Source organism: Lissotriton helveticus, chromosome 11, assembly GCF_964261635.1.
Source record: "Lissotriton helveticus chromosome 11, aLisHel1.1, whole genome shotgun sequence".
NCBI lineage: Eukaryota > Metazoa > Chordata > Amphibia > Caudata > Salamandridae > Lissotriton > Lissotriton helveticus.
The window spans coordinates 1,001,297,942-1,001,315,586 of NC_136072.1; the positions used below are offsets into that span (position 1 = coordinate 1,001,297,942).

Genomic DNA, 17,645 nt, shown 5'->3' on the forward strand with positions numbered 1-17,645 from the left:
GCCAGGCTTTTGCCTTCACTTGATAATTCATATCCTAAAAACAGGACAGTTATATGGGCAATTCTTGACTTTTTGAAGTTGAATTTGTAACCCTCTGCTGCGAACCCCAGTATTATGGTGTTCACTCTTTTCAAGTGAGTATCCAAGTCATCATCTGTTAGATAGATGTCATCGACATAAGATAATGCCTCATCATCATATATTTGTAGTAACTCTGATACTCTCGCTGACAATAATCCTGGGCTGTTCTTGAACCCCTGTGGCAAACGACAGAAATATTTCTGTGAGCCATTTATTGAGAAAGCGGTCAAATATCTGCTTTCTGGTGCTATATTTTGACAAAAGAATCCATTAGAGATGTCTAATGTTGTTTTGTATTTTTTGCGCACTATGCTATTCATTAGTGCTGCACTGTGTGAGTTTTGTACTGCAAAAGTTTTGCAACATGAGTTTAGGTGTCTGTAGTCCAAAACTAGACGATATGAATTGTCTGGCTTGGAGACAGGAAACAAGGGATTGTTCATTTGTGAGGTGCAAGTTTCAATCACCCCCTGGTATTAAAGTTGATCTAAGATCTCCCTGACCTGTTTTTTAGCTTCTTGCTTAATCGGGTACTGCCTTTGTGCAGTTGGTTGACATTTTAACTGGATTTTGTGAGGAGGTGAGTCCTCATCCCATCCTACGTGGTTTTTATATAATGCAGGAGCTTGGGCTACTGCCCACTTTCTTGCAAGTGTATATTTTCTATGTATTGGAACGTGATTTGAGAAGGCAGGCATAATCATTTCTTCGCCATGAGGGCACTCCCTGACAAACTCTGGTGTCCAGTCTTTTTTAGCTAAAAGGATGTCATTGCCTTTGGAGAGGTTATCCCAAAATAGACCCCTTATATTCCTAGTCTTATCTCCCTCTATATGTAATGTTATTTAATATATGTTATGAGGTTTGCTAACTCTGGTATCTGCAGTTTCCACCTGAATGTATTCATTCGTGTCCACTGTCTCCAGATGATTCATCAGGATCTTGCGAGCTATGCTCACTTCTGCTGCGCTGTCTAGCATTGTCTGAGCCCACTCTCCGTTTTTCAGCTGTGTCCTCAGGATCCTCGGCATGTTTGATTACTTTAATACTGGCTACCTTCTTCTTTGGAAATTGTAACTTTTTATTTTGATGAGCAGGTTCCTTGTCTTTGGACTTGACGTGCTCTTCCCTGTGTTCTGACCGTCCTCTTCTTTCCGATTTCTGCGAGAAAGTCTGAAAAGATCGAGATGGACGTGTATCAATATCTTGATATCTTTCAGGTTTCTTCAAATTATCTCTATTTCTAAGGTTGTATTTTTTCTCAGAGGGCTCCCTCTGGGGAGACTTGTGTCCTTGGTCTGGAGATCTTTCTCTCCGCCGAGGAGACCTTCCTCTGGACTGGAATCTTTTTTCTTTGGGAGTGGATTGTTTATTTCCATCCCAGCTCTTTTTTGGAGTGTTTAGATTATTTTTAATAAATACCTTTTCAGGATTTTCAGTTAGTTGGGGTTTCACTGGTTTTCCACCCAAACTATCTCTTCCTAGTTCTTCATAGGATTTTTCTATGATTCTGGCCAGTTCAAATGGTTGTTCTGCTATATCTGTTTCTTTCAGTCTTTGGCGGATCGCCACAGTTGCTGCTTCCCCCTTTATGTTGGCTAGTAATATTGCCGAGACCTGCTTGAAGTCTTTCAGTAATTTCATACCCAGAGTTAAAGCAGGTTCTGGACCGTATTCATTTTGAATCTGTTTTAGCACCTCTGGTATTACCGCCATGGACAGAACACCATGTGTTTTTGTGTAAATGGAAGCAAAGACTGTACCCCAAGTGTCACAGTCCTCCACATGTGGTGCGATCCCCATTGGAAGACAGATAGTCAGAATTCTGTGTTTCTCAGTAGGGGTAGTATCCGGAAATACTGCCTCTATCTGAGTGATTTTCTGTGCTAACCAGAATGGAATTTGTTCCCGTTTAATGGGTACTTTGCCTAGACAGGACTGTATGTTCTGTGGTGTTATTTTATTTGTGTTCCCCTGATGAGGGATCAGCTGTGGAATTTTAATAGCTGGTTGGACTGTTGAAGTCCGCATTACATATTGGACTAATTGTCTATGTATTTTAATCAGTTGTTTTAGCTGTACTAAAAGTTCTGGTATTGACATGTTTTCAATGTCTGGATGTGGTGTGTAGCTGGCTAGAAATGGCCACGTTGCTCCTGGTCTACCTAGTGGACCGAGCCTGGTGATGTGATCATTATGTTTTAGGGCGCCTTTAAACCAGAGCAGGTGCTCTTGGTATTTTAATGGGATTTCCACCTCCTCGAAAGGAGTGTACTCATCCGGTGGTTCCTCTATTTTGTAATAGTGGAACTCCTTTGTTACAGCGTTTGCTGCTGGAAAGTTTATCCATGAATAGAATACCTCTGTCTGCCGATATTCGTGTGCCTCAATTACAAATATGACTGTACCACCTCTCGATGTCAGTCCATTTTCTATAAGTTTTAAAGTTACAGTTTTTCTTATGCTGACCGGGATGAGTATTGCATCCGGGTCTTGCTGTAAGAGACTTTTGTCATCCGCTAGGAGTTGAGCTGCTATTCTAGCTGTCTCCCTTTCTTCTTCATTGTCATTTTACTGACAAGAAGATTTTTTGTTGCAGATCAGGTTTCCACGGAAACAAAGATTAGGTGCACAATATTTTTGGAACACTGTATCCTTCACAGTTGAATAAACCAAAAACCGTACATAGGAGTCTCCTCCTACTAAGTTTGGCGGATTTTAACCTTTGACCCACTCCAGACGTCTTTAGAGTATTTATGGGAGAAAGGGTCTGTGTGAAAAGCACGACTGAGTTACTCTAATGTCTTGCGTTAGATTTATCGCCTTACCAAACCGTTGGGCGCCATGTAGTGTAGTTCCTAATATCCCAATAGGCTCTGCGCATTGGAATAATATCTTCAATAGTATAGACGTAGGACAGAGGTTAACTAGGTCTTCTACTGTCGATATTAGACTTAGGTTTTGTGTGCCAGCTAGCTCAGAGTTCACTAGAAACTTTCTCGAATAGGCGAGGAGGAGTTTAACCTCCCTGGATAGACAAGAAGGGATTTAGTTTCTGACAACCATAGAACATGACAACTTTGCTCTCCCTAATCAAGAGTATATCTCCAGAGTCGTGTGAAAACAAAAGACAACTATTTTACTCAGTCAGTACGTGCATACTTAGTTCCACCAGATTGTAGAGAAAGAAGAGATGGGCGTGTTCAATAAAAGGTGTTATTTATTGATCAGTCTCTTTTTCTCATACAAGAGAAATGAATCGCTACAGTTGCAATACTTAAGGTTAAGTAAAGTGCATACAGTAAAAGCAGGATTATAAAATAATACTGTAAAAGCATTGATATGGTTTCTTATCCATATGATACTTTAAAATGGATAAAAGATATATATACATATATACATTGACTAATCGTACTCAACTGGTGCTTCTAACTACGCCTACCCCGGTGTACCTGACCTAAGCCTAATACGTGGGAGGGAGTAAGTAAGTAGCAGTTTAAGTTAAGTTTGTTTTGCCAAGAATCTGACTCAAGAATTCTCTGTAAGGGGTTAGTCAGTTCAGTACCTGGGATTTAGAAGGTAGGAGGGCTGGTATCTCTGTCTCAGGACTCGATATCCCAGTCACCCGCGAAGGTGGGCTGGAAACGCTGGAGGCTGGATTTCTCGGCAAGAGAAAAGACAGCATCTTTCCTCAGCGCGTCAAAGAGGGAGGGGCAGCGTCCGTGGGCTTCTTGCATCAGCTGGGCTCTCCGGCAAGTAGTCGCTGCTCCAAGCTCATCACCACCGTGTCTTTACTTAGGGCAGTGTCGGTATATTTATACCTGAGAGGTGCCGGGTTTGACGTAAGGATGGACATAAGACGTCAATTAAGAACTGGTCGTTCTTACATTCTTTACAGGAGTTCTCGAACGAAATCAAAACAATAGCAGCGGGGATTTCCCAGGTTTGCTGGAGGCTTGGTTTGTTTAGAGAACTCGGTGTGCTTTCTAGGGGGCGGGAGGAATAGTGCTTGCTTAATGTGACAGCATGCGCTATGACTAATTTATAAAACTGGTTTCTGTGCTGTTGTATGGATATTAGTGATTTATAACCGGACAAGGGTCAGAAATTGGAGTATCGATACAGGTCCCTAGATAAACACACTACAGTTGGTGAAAAAGTTCCTAAAATCTGTCTATAACACACTTGATATTCCTGCCTGATTTGAAACCTGTTTTACTGTTTTCTTTTTGATCTTGAATGATTCCCTTTAATCACAGTAATGAAAAGGAAATAACATACAACAGAAAAAGGTAGGGAATATTGTGACTCTCCATTGTTGGACTCCTTGTTGTTACCATTCCCCTTCTTCTCCCGTAACACTAGTCTGAGATAAGATAGGCCCTTGGTTTTGTCCTTGCCTCCACATTGCAAACAAAGGATCTTGGGGATTCTTGACCATCTATTATTCTGATTTAGTCCATATGTGTGAGGCAACTTGTCGGGTGCTTAAATTGGATCTTTTTTGTATGCAGTTTTCGCTGAGAGTTGAAGCCGCTGTGCTAACTTCTATTATCTGTCTCCCTGAACCCCACAGTTGACCTGAACCGAAGATGAGTAAAAAAGTGAGAAAGAGACTCAAGCGAAATCTCTTGTGGAAATTATGCTGGCTCTAGACATCCCTGTAGGTTCTGATTCTCTGGACCCGACCATATATCAGACAGAAGGCCACTGATGTAGCTCAGAATATGTCCATCTATAATCTCCACCCTAGACAATATGTCTTATAGGATTGCTGTGTAATCCAATATCTGAGGAATTACCTTTTTGTGACAACCCTGCTCATTTCTCACTACACCAACCTATCCAGCATCATGTGACTGTAAAACTCAGCAATCCAAACCCATTGATTTAAGTAGGTCAAATGTGGTGCAGTATTTTGGGAAGGTCACTCTTTCTCATACAATGACCAATGAATGTGAAGAGAGCAGTCCCCATGAGGTAAGATTGAATTCATTATTAGAGCAATTTTAGAAACAAAATGGTTCTCTTGGTCTAGGTCTATTCACACCCCCTTGATCATTATTGTACGCTTCCCAGAAAAGTGACTTATTATATTATTCTTTTAGCAATTCGGAGTTTTATTGACTGAGGAATAAGCCAAAAATGTAAACATTTTGTTTTGGTCTTGCCAACACTGATTACTTAACTGATGAAATTGGTAATACAGAAAATATAATGTGGATTCAATTAAGGATGGGGTTGTCCTTCCCCAAGAGAAATCATCCGCCCATTTAGGTTCAGCTAAGTAGTATTTACCCAAGATCATTGGTACAACCACCTATTCTGGATACTGATCATCTACAAACGTCACTGCCTTTCAACCCCTCATGCAGTCAAAGCCCCTCATCAGTTGATACAAGTATAATGTTTTGTGGGCAAATCGACCTAACCGAACTTTAATGCAATAAGCTCTGAGTCTCATTATAACACTTAAAGAGTATTTTATATTCTTATAAATATTGAACACCTAACCAAAGTGAACCCCTTCAAAGCAATTTCCTTTGTGCTCTGGGTAAGACTGAATAATTGACAGTGTCCTCAGTCCTCCTAAGGAGGGAACAAGCTCTTCTGTTCTCTTCATCTGTGGCCTCCTTTGTAATAAAATAAAGAATACAAAACTGTGTATGTTTTCCCTGGATGAGGTTCAGATCATGGACTTAGTTCATAAAACTGGTAACATTGAACGTAAATACATTCAGTATGGAGCAAGCACCACCCAAAAACGAGGGTTTTAAAGGGAAATTATTTTCTAGAAGAAAAGCAGCAACATTATGTGCAATTTGACAATGTAGTACAGAATTGTGATTCTATATTGTGTCTATTTATTGCATGACAGTTACACTAGGGCAGTTAAGCTTCACACAGTTGCAGACAAGTGAGAGCATGAAAATACCTGCGAAATATTGCAGTTTTATTTAATCCATAGGAATGAAGAACTTACTTCCGCAACCAATGGTCATCAGGAGCAAAGCGTCGTCGACAGTCTCTTTCATAAAGGACCATCAACCAACCATGGACAGAATGAAACAGCTCTTGCGTCTCTGCTTTTGAATTTTCTACAAGCAAAATGAAAGGCGTTTACTCAGGATGCGGATGCAGATATGAATTGTTCAGGTAGTCACCTTAAATCTTGTGCTGGCTTGGATACAACCGTTACCCTACAAATATACCTCTAACCTGTGTCATTAAAACGTGGGGGTGGGAAGGTACTTCTCTAACAAGGTTATCTTTGTCACATTTAAGAACACCCAAGGTCAGCTAAATAGAGATGTACCGAAGGCTTTCAGGATTTGACAACCAGAAATAGTCACGGTCATTATTTAATAAAAATGTAATATTTCTTGTCTAGGAGTGATCACTGCCTCAATTTTCACAACATTTCTGCACAACAGCGAGAAGCTGAAATCCCTGGTAGGAAAATACAGAACCCATTAGCTCCTTGGCTTGAGCTGTACAATGAGTAAGCATCTTCTCCAGATGAAACAAAACTATCAGGGAGTTGTCAGATGAAGGTTTATACCTGATTTAATATGCTTTGATTTGTTGGACAAGTTGGTCTGGGACAAGAATTTAATTCTTTAAATATATTTTAACATTTCCTGCATTAATGGACAGACGCCATAGCTCATGACAGGTGAATGTTCATTCAACTACAGATTTCTACACATAGTCAAAAAACTTACTGTGGAATACCGCAATAGGCACATAAGCTATTTGTTTCCAACACACAATAAAACAATATATACCAAAGAGATACTAAAACAGTCTATATACTTGACTTTGGTTTATGGTTCATTTTAATGCATTCGTTCAGTAAAAACTTACCTAGAATTCCATCCCAGATCATTTTAAATACAAAGGAATTCAAAAAAGAAGAGATGGTGACAAGTTCTTCAAGTTTGAAGGAGATCTGTTCTTCATAGACCTCTATGTCATCAAGAATCCTAAAAGACAAAGGTTAACTGGTGTTATGCTTCATGATGTATCTTAAGTTCCCTCACCAGAAGAGTAATCTTTTCATCGAGGCCTTAAATAAGAAGGCATGTGACTATGTCCTATTACAGCATTTACTGTCAAACAGGTTTAGTTTGTCAGATAAACGGAAGCTATGGATGTCATTAAGAACTAAAAGTTGAATGCTGTACAGAGAATGTGTTTTGCTTGTAAGAATGGTCATCTGTCCTCTTACCATTGTATTTTTATTGCTCTGCAGCCTCGCAGCCACTCACTGTACTATCACAACTGTTTAATAAAAAGAAAATTAAAAAACAAGAACTACAAGTTGAAGTAAACAGCTGTACGAAACTTCAAAGTGAAGATGACATCAAACGAAAAAGTAACACAAGGCAAGGAAGTTGACTTCTCAAACTATTATTTAGGATGGTAACAACAATGCAAGCATGGATGTATGATGTTACAACGCACACTTTTACAACGCATACCTTTACAACGCAACATCCATTACAATGCATTCCATTACAACGTATGCCATTACAACGAAATTTAAAAAACTACATTTACAACGCATTCCATTACAACGCATAATACCTTTACAATGTTTACCATCATAACGCATAACATTACATTGCATGTTTGGTAAGTATTGGATAGTGTAGGGGTAAAAATTACTATTCTAACTCCAGGGGGTGCAACAGTAGGGTAAGTGTTGGATAGTGTAGGGGTAAAAATTACTATTCTAACTCCAGGGGGTGCAACAGTAGGGTAAGTATTGGATGGTAATGTTATGCGTTGTAATGACTGAGTTGTAATGACATGCGTTGTAGTGGTGTGAGTTGTAGTGTCATGCGTTGTAATGGTTGCGTTGTAATTGCATGCGTTGTAATGGATGTTGCGTTGTAAAAGTTTCGTTGCAATGGTAGTGCGTTGTAAAAGTTGCGTTGTATAGGTTGTTTCCCTGCATGCATCCGTAAAATATGAAGTTATAATTACAAACCTCTTTGGGGGCTTTACCCAACATAGAGGAATTTAGAACAGTTTACATATGCTGACAAAGAATCGTTCAAACCTCTGTGAATAGGGGCATATATTTGTTCTCAATCTTACCAACCCAGAACGTTAGATTTTGCTGGAAAACGAAAAGGTGTTCTTCTACAATGTTCAAGAAAAGCTCTACTTTTCAGGTGAAGCTCTCCAGCAGTAGTAATATTTTTGATGTTAGTTTTATCAAAAGAAAAGCTAGAGGTTTCTGCACTATGACATACGCCAAACTGTAATAGCACCAATTTTTATGCACAAGGGAAGATTTGATTAAACAAACCACACTGTTCTTACTATTACATGATGACAATTTAGCAAGTATTTTTCAATTTTCCATAAAGATGCTAGGGCTACATGGAGAAGCCACTGCAGGTTACTTTCCAACTGAAGCCCTGCTCTTAGTGAAAATGTGTAGTCTGATTAGTTTAACTGATATTAGTAAAGCTAGGCAGTATTTTGTAGAAAATGCAAACTACCTTTCTCAAGAGCTCTGGGCTCAAGAGGGGAGCAAAGGAACTGTGTACAGAGTCCCAATTCCACCACTCGGGGGAACCCCACTTTTTATTGGCATATTAAAGTACTGCTATCAGCAGAAAGGCCTAGTTTTTGACACTCAATACATGTATTTGAAACAAAGGAAAATGTCAGTTAACATTATCAGCATTCTACTCCTTTTTACTTCAGATGACAATGATGGGACATTTTTAAGGCATAAGGAAGGGCACCTTGAACAAGGGGCTGGAACAGTGACAGGCTACGGTCATGCTGGACAGCTGGGCTTCTGCAGTGATGTGTCACATCACCAGACTGAAGCCTCAGCCTGTAACTCTGAGTGTGTTGCAAAGGAGTAGCATTCATTTTTTTATGATGTACCGCCATGACGTCTTGCAGCTGCTTCAGTGCACGTAAAGAGTATGAAAAGATAACAGACGCTGAGGTGTGGACCTAAATTTGCTGAGATTTTGATTTAAGTTGTCTATGTAGTATCCATGCAATCAAATTAATATTTGCTAAAGAGAGAGAATTTTACATCACCTACTGTTGCCAAATACTATGAGGTTTTAATGATGATACCCATGCCTCACTGAAACTAGACTAAGGGGCGACTCAGGTTGGGGAGTCCGCCCAACCGATTCCGATGGTTCCGAACAACATCCGGTCAGACTCCCATAAACTTCAATGGGAGCCTGTTTTCAGACTGAACACGCAGCCTCCCATTGAAAACAAGCATTTACAATGCAATGGTTTCGCCTTTGGAAAAGTTAGAGCTATTGGCATTGTAAATGACAAAATTTGTATTTATGTGTTGGTTTTGAAAACAGATAAATAAATGGCATTGTCATTTACATTGCCATTAGCCTCTGCAGTCACTCTGCAGTCCCTAGCACTCCATAGCATTCCCTAGTCACTCTGCACTACCTAGTCACTCTGCACTCCCTAGTCACTCTGCACTCCCTAGCCCTCTGCACTCCCTAGCCCTCTGCACTCCCTAGCACTCCCTAGTCACTCTGCACTCCCTAGCACTCCCTAGTCACTCTGCACTCCCTAGCACTCTGCAGTCACTCTGCAATCTCTAGCACTCCCTGGTCACTCTGCACTCCCTACCACTCCCTAGCACTCCCTAGTCACTCTGCACTCCCTAGCACTCTGCAGTCACTCTGCACTCCCTAGCACTCTGCAGTCACTCTGCACTCCCTAGCACTCTGCAGTCACTCTGCACTCCCTAGCACTCCCTAGTCACTCTGCACTCCCTAGCACTCTGCAGTCACTCTGCACTCCCTAGCACTCTGCAGTCACCCTGCACTCCCTAGCACTCTGCAGTCACTCTGCACTCCCTAGCACTCTGCAGTCACTCTGCACTCCCTAGCACTCTGCAGTCACTCTGCACTCCCTAGCACTCTGCAGTCACTCTGCACTCCCTAGCACTCTGCAGTCACTCTGCACTCCCTAGCACTCGCCAGTCACTCTGCACTCCCTAGCACTCTGCAGTCACCCTGCACTCCCTAGCACTCTGCAGTCACTCTGCACTCCCTAGCACTCTGCAGTCACTCTGCACTCCCTAGCACTCTGCAGTCACTCTGCAGTCACCCTGCACTCCCTAGCACTCTGCAGTCACTCTGCAGTCACTCTGCACTCCCTAGCTCTCTGCAGTCACTCTGCACTCCCTAGCACTCCCTAGCACTCTGCAGTCACCCTGCACTCCCTAGCACTCTGCAGTCACTCTGCACTCCCTAGCACTCTGCAGTCACTCTGCACTCCCTAGCACTCTGCAGTCACTCTGCACTCCCTAGCACTCTGCAGTCACTCTGCAGTCACCCTGCACTCCCTAGCACTCTGCAGTCACTCTGCAGTCACTCTGCACTCCCTAGCTCTCTGCAGTCACTCTGCACTCCCTAGCACTCCCTAGCACTCTGCAGTCACCCTGCACTCCCTAGCACTCTGCAGTCACTCTGCACTCCCTAGCACTCTGCAGTCACTCTGCACTCCCTAGCACTCTGCAGTCACTCTGCACTCCCTAGCACTCTGCAGTCACTCTGCACTCCCTAGCACTCTGCAGTCACTCTGCAGTCACCCTGCACTCCCTAGCACTCTGCAGTCACTCTGCAGTCACTCTGCAGTCACTCTGCACTCCCTAGCACTCTGCAGTCACTCTGCACTCCCTAGCACTCTGCACTCCCTAGCACTCTGCACTCCCTAGCACTCTGCAGTCACTCTGCACTCCCTAGCACTCTGCAGTCACTCTGCACTCCCTAGCACTCTGCAGTCACTCTGCACTCCCTAGCAATCTGCAGTCACTCTGCACTCCCTAGCACTGCCTAGTCACTCTGCACTCCCTAGCACTCCCTAGTCACTCTGCACTCCCTAGCACTCTGCAGTCACTCTTCACTCTTCACTCACTACTCTGCGGGTGACAGTGCTCTCCATGTTGGCCGCGGAAAAGGAGTAGGGTATTGAGTGGGGGTAGGGTTAAGCTTTAAAAATACCTGCCTGGTACACCTAACACTTTAATCTGGCTAGCAGCCAGTATGATTAAAAACAGGAAAAATTAGGAAGTCCCAGGGCTCTAGTAACCCCTACTTCCTCTTAGGGTCAACATATTTCTGCCACTTGTGTTCCCAAATGCTCAATCCACACTTATTCCATAATGCTGACATAACTGATGAATTTAACATACATACGTCAAGCACACGTGAGAGTCACGGGAGGTATGGGGTCCTTGTCAAACTGCTGCAGCCTTAGTATCCAGCCTCCAGCGCTGCGAGAATAGGTACACAGAACCATGATTGACAATGCTAGAGGTGACGTCGCCTTCTATGTTTCCGAGGAGTCCGTGGAGCACTCTGGCAGGGACGGGTGTGTGTGTGTGTGGGGGGGAGGGTGCGGGGGGGAGGGGAATAAAAGACACCGAGATGAAGGTGACTGGTGAGGGAGATGGGTGAAGCGGTGACTTTGAATGGAGTAAGAAGATGAGTCCACCCAACCCCCCCCTTCACACACACACACACACGCACACACACACACACACACACACACCTGCTAAATATTACACGTTATCGGGGACATACTATTCCAGTTCTGGGCTTTTGCGTAAGTGGAAGGAGCCCCGTGCATTCCGAGTGGCCCTTCTCACCTTAATAGAACCCATTGGGCTAAAGTTCCACGTAAAAACGTTTCGTAGAAGGAAAAACGGAACTGGAAATGTGTGACCTGGTGACCTTAGTCTATGCACCCCTCACCCTTCTCTGTAGGAGTGATGACCTGTGATTGGGGAGATCATGACTGCAGCGGACACAGGTCTTCAGCCCTGGTAGAGGTCCATTAGCGACCATTAACGCCCTATACCTACGGCAAAAGGCGCTTATTACCACAGACAAGGTCATGAAGAGGCCACCTCTGAGACATCAGCTCTTAAAGACTTTGATTGCCGCACGTTACCTATAGTGCTGATTGCGAGGCACACCCACATATTCTGAACGAGGACTATCGCCAGCCCCGGCCCAAATTCTGAAGCCCCGTGATGAACCACCCGCTGTTATTACATTTTCCCAGAGCTGAGCGCCCAGATGAAATGTTATCGCTGGGGAAAGTCCAATGAGGTCAGAGGGTGCTGTCCTGTGAATGTACTCAGACCCTTTCCGGCGTGCGCGAGGCAGCACGTGGCCAGGGCACTATTCGTCATTAAGGCCCAAGCATTTGTGGCTTGAGAGGGCACGCGCTGCTGGAGCCGGTGTCTGTCCAAGAGGCCGTGGGAAGGGGCAGGGGTGCGAACGGCCGGGACAAGGAAGCACCCGACACTGCTACGTGCACTCCCTCTTAGGCAATGGCATGTACAACTGAATATTCAACATGAAACTAAAGTTACATCCTCAGAAACCTGAATTTCTCCTCCTCTCATTGAGGGGCAGGAACTTCCCGTCGAAAAGTCTGGTGAACTCAATAGCACCAGCAAATTAAAACTCTTGGCATCAAACTCCATAAACTAAGCCATGTTGGTTTACAGATCAAAGAGATGGCCGGGAACGGAAGATTTCATCTAAAACGTATCCCCAGCCTCAAGCTTTGTCTCCCAAAACAAGATCTTAAACTGGCTGTCCAAGCCCTAGGCCGTGTTTAATTTGTAAAAATTAAATACGGTGCCCAAATTTCTCTCCTATACCGTGTCCCTTACTGTGTTTTGAGATCCAAGTCCACACAGAGACAACACACACTGCACACACCAAACCACCCCTGCCCGCAGCTCTACTGCACACGGGATTTTCGCTATACCCGCTCATGAGTCTCTGTTAACCAATTCCTCCCACAAACCACCTCATGAAACACCAGCAGCGAGAAACCCCCCCAGCCAGATGAACCATCTCCCGTTTGGACATAAAAAGCCCTCCTCCCGCCACGCTCGCTCTCCCAGAGCGCCTGGGCTGCATTTATTTATTTAAATACACAATTACCAATCGGAGATGGGGGTTAATTGCAAGGAACTTACAAGAGCTTGCCCGGGACGCCCACTGCTGCCGCTGCACTCAGGCGGGCTCTGCTGCTCCTACCGCTTTCTCTGTGGGTTTTTTTTTAGCGGCTCCACGCAGCTTCTCGCCGGTGTTGTTTTTGAGGCGAGGGGAGCCGCCGGGACGCTGGGACGACATGCAGCGCTCCCATTCACCGACATGACCCATCACTAATCGCTGCTGAACACACTGTTTGTCACAGAGCAGACACAATGCCACCAGGTCAACATAACTACGACCTGTGTGGGAAGGTGTGACAGACTGGCCAGAGCACTGCGAATACAGATAAAAGGTTGAATTTAGGCGCTATACGGATGCTGATAACATAAAACAATCTTAGTATTTTGAGAGGGGTGGGTGTCTGTGGTGTTAGTGCCTCTGTAGGTATGTTGGCTTTGGTTTGCAGGACTACGGCTGTCAGGATGTGTATGTGTGTGTGTGTCAAGTACTCGCACAAATGCACACGTCTTTGTGTGGTTGCCTCGATGCCCATGAGTTATAACCTGGAAATCATTCTTTTTTTTCCCAACCGTGTAACCTGGAAATCATTCTTGACAAAAAAAAAACACACCAGGGTGCGCATAGGGGTGGATAGAGGGGCCGAAAAGAAAAGACAAAAGCATTAGTCGCCAAGACAAAAGCGCTCCAAAAGTCACAAAGCACTAGGCAGGCGATGCCAGCTCCCTCAGGGGGTGCGAGGGCACGGGGTCAAGGCATCACGGAGGGGACTCTTCGCTCACCCCACCCCCTGCCCACCAGCATTGCCCTCCAGGGCCCTTTGGTCACGGCTTTCACGGAGTCTACCAACTGAGAAGCTTCATAAAAGGTTTGCCTCTAGGCGCAGCGGAGAAAACTCATACTAAGATGTAAATCGGTGATAAGGAGCATTACGTTCATTACGTGGAGGGACATTCCCTGCCCCCGCAGCGCCGGAAACTAATTCCACTGAGGGGCTATGCGCTGGGTTGAATTGGGATTAAAAATCGTGCCGGGCACGTACAAAAGGTGGCCCACAATTGCATATTAAAAACTTCTTTGGCAACATTTTTATGAAAAAAAAGGGAGGGAGGGGAAGAGTTATAAACAAGCCACGCAGGGCCCGCAAAAGGAAGCAAAATAAGCACCTACGGGCACACGGGGAGGGGGGGGCGGGTACGGACAGCGGGAGGGGGGGGGGGGCGGGAACGGACAGCCACAGAAGAGCTGCGAGGGCGCAGCACTCCACTTCGGCCAAAGGCTTTTCCAAAATGAGGAAAACATCACGGGACAAAAAAAAAAAAAAAGTACACGCCCACAGCCACATGACGGCAGAAGTGGGTGGAGAGGGAAAAAAATGCAGGAACGCCCACGAATCTGGTCCGGCCATGACGGACAGATCTCTGTTCCAATGGCTAGCCTCCATTTATGGAGCTAGCCAATGGAACAGAGGGCGGAAGAGGGCGGATTCAAGTGTCCCTTACTGTGAAGACTACAGATTTCTCTGGAGGCGGAGCTAAAAGCTCCGTGCTCCAGCGAAACCTAAAAAAGGAGTGGTTGTGGAAAAACATGCACCCTGTGGCGGGCACCTCATGGTGCCTGCCACACTGTGCATGGTTGGTAAGAGGGGACCCATGAGTACCTCCAAAGGCCCCAACCGGAGGCCTCAGGGTGATGGGGGGCCTGCAATGTGCCCCCAAAGTCAGATTCCGACAGCAGATCTATGCCGGAAAGATTTATTTGGAAAGGCTGTCTGAATTCAGCATCGTAATCCCTCGGTCATAAACGCGGCCCGTAGAGACCTATAAATCGGCTCAGACGAACTCGGTGTCTACGAATGCCGTTCGGATAAGACTCTGAACCTAGTCGGACAGTCCAAACGGTCTCCGACCATCGTAATTGCTCAGTCATGTTTCCGAATCAGTCAGAAACCAGACTTCCGAATCGGATTCTGATGAACCGAATGCCGTTAGGAACCTTTCCAATCGACATCATAATCGGCCCCTAAGTGTCCGAACTCATTTATGTACACCATTACTAGATGAATGATGAAAATATTTGGTGATTAGCAATCCCGCTTTGAGATAATCCATGAGCATGTTAACTCTCAGGTAAAAGATCATGAATGGTATGGTAAGGCAAAGAGGCCCATCATCGCCACAAAATATCTCCAGGTAGTATGTGTGATACAAATGCTATAAATTATTCTACCAATCAGTAATTCAGGCGTATTTCCCCTCATCAGTGGTAAAAATAAATACATTCATCTTAATATTTTTGCACTATTTGTATTCTATTTTGTAAGAGTATTCCAGAAACTGCACAGTGCCACCAGCAACACACTTTTTCTGCAGTGGTTCTGAAAAATCATCAATGAAAGAAATAGTCTTTTGTAAAAATACCTACGTAATGAGGTGTCGGGAACAGTCGCAAAACAGCATCAACATGGCTAACAGCCTCTGGGATTCCTCTGTGTCATTGCTTAAGCATTCAATGAAAAGCTTTAAGCCACCCTGGGGTCCCAGCTCACAAATAAATGCCCACAATTTTGGCAGTAAGTCGTCAAGGTGTGTAAGGCCTGGAAACAGGAGAGAAAAAGCCAAGCATTGAGTGTTAGTTGGACCAACTCTTTACTAAAGGGGAAACAAGGAAGAAGAGTTTTCCAGAAATATGTATGCTTAAGTTGAAATAATTCGCAAATTGTGGCCAAAAAGTCCTAGGGAAACCACCTTGACAAACACAATCCACACACACATTTCTCAAGTTCTAGGTTTGTTTTCATTTGAATTCTTTTATAGTTTAAACCATTAATGTAATTTAAATAAGGGGCTTTTAAACAAGTTTATGAAAAATGTAATGAAGGCTTTTAGAAGATGAACAAAGATATGAAAAAAATCCTATCATTTTAAGAAACCCTCTTGATTATTTTAAATAGCTCTTTCAACTTCTTAAAACTCACACACAGTGTTTCAAATGTTTTAGCCATTTAAACGTCAATTCCAATTTTCTTAAAAACATTAAAAGATTGTAACCAATATCAGCTAAGAATAAAAGACTAGAACAAATTTCACAACGTTAAATTACCAATTACAACTGTTGAAAATTTCCAAACTTTTAACTGAGTCAAACTTCTTTTACACATCTTCAAAATAAGCTCAACTAATTTTAATTGTTCGTGATCATAAAAACACTCCAATTTGAACTGAATGTACAAGTTTCTGAAAAAATACAAGAAACCTACATACCCTAAATATTTTAGCAGTATTTCATTGTATGTAAAGATAACCTAAAGAAACAATCGGCTTCAGGCAAGGTCCATGGCCACACCAACAGGCCACCTCGGGAGGCTCTGGGGCGCTGGGGGACCATTTCGGGAGAACCCACAGGGTGGCTCGAACCATAAGATGCTCGAGCACATTGGGACACCTTTGGTCCACTTCTCTTCAGGCTGTGGGGCGCAGGTGCAGTGATGTCTTTTGGTGTCAGAAATCAGTGCTGGAGTCTCTCGCGATAGGAGGGGGCTTGCATACAGAGACTGCAGGTGGCGACTGGAAGTCCAGTCTCGGCATATCCGGGGGCGGGTTAAGCTCCTGTGGGTCTGGGGACTCCATTGGCACCATCACCTCCTTTGGACTCAGGCTGTGGAGCACAGGTGCATAGGTATTTTGAGGATGGTGGTGGTCAAAGACTCACTTCTTTGTCTTTGTTCTGCAGAAAAGGGACAAGCAGGACAGCAGGCCACTCTTGTTGTGGGTCTCAACGTCCCAGAAGTCCCTTGACGTGGAGGTCGGTTTTCCTCTGCGTTGGTGTCCGGTCACAACAAACTTTGGTTGCTGCAGGTGGTCCAGTACCCCAGGTATTGGTGTTGTGCGGCTTTGAACGGTCCTGGCAGCCCCACACACTTGGATGGAGGACGCATCTGACCTGTAGGAGCACACCTACCTCTTCCTGGGCAGCTGCTGCATAGGTAATCCCCGTAGGCAGCAGGTGGGTGAACCAGATCTTGCTTCTTTGGTTCCTGCGGCTGCAGGGGAGTAGTCCAAGGGAGTTTCTTTGGCAATTGGCGGTTGCCAATGTCCCCCCGTCTGGAGAAGCCTTGGGCAGCATATCAAAGGCAGCAGAGGCGTGTTTGCACTTTTGGGAGCACCTTGTCACGCAGCCTGCAATGGAAGTCTGTATGAGTTTGGTGCTGGGTCTCTTAGAGTGGTACAAGATATGCTGCAGTTAGGGACCCTCTTTAGTACCTATGCCCTAGGTACCACTTGCTAGGGTCTTACAGAGGTGCTAAAGGCCTGGCCACTTGGGGATGAAGTGACCAATAGTCTTGTTTTGGGGAAAGAACACTGGCACTGGGGACCTTGTTACCAGGAACTCAGTGCACTATCAAGAACAAGAAAGAGGCTCCGATAAATCAGTAGAGAGTCTGGCATGAAGTCTGTCTCTAGAAAATCCCAAGGAAAGACTCCTAAAATATTCAAAGTTTAAAGTAAATAAAAAGACTACCATGGAGTCTGCTCCCTAAAGGAATCCAAGATGGTCTCTACAATA

The 17,645-nt window shown here is 44.4% G+C and overlaps 1 protein-coding gene across 3 annotated transcripts in view; it reads right to left on the reverse strand.

Annotated features, from left to right (window-relative positions):
• Window positions 1-17,645, reverse strand: part of UBE3B (ubiquitin protein ligase E3B) — a 554,003-nt gene that overhangs the window by 274,106 nt on the left and 262,252 nt on the right. For all 3 annotated transcript variants that reach the window (XM_078667365.1, XM_078667367.1, XM_078667366.1), the window contains 3 exons: window positions 15,504-15,675; window positions 6,949-7,067; window positions 6,065-6,179 (listed from right to left, as the gene is read on the reverse strand). In XM_078667365.1, coding sequence (XP_078523491.1) covers window positions 6,065-6,179; window positions 6,949-7,067; window positions 15,504-15,675 — 406 coding nt within the window. The remainder of the gene's footprint in view (window positions 1-6,064; window positions 6,180-6,948; window positions 7,068-15,503; window positions 15,676-17,645) is intronic.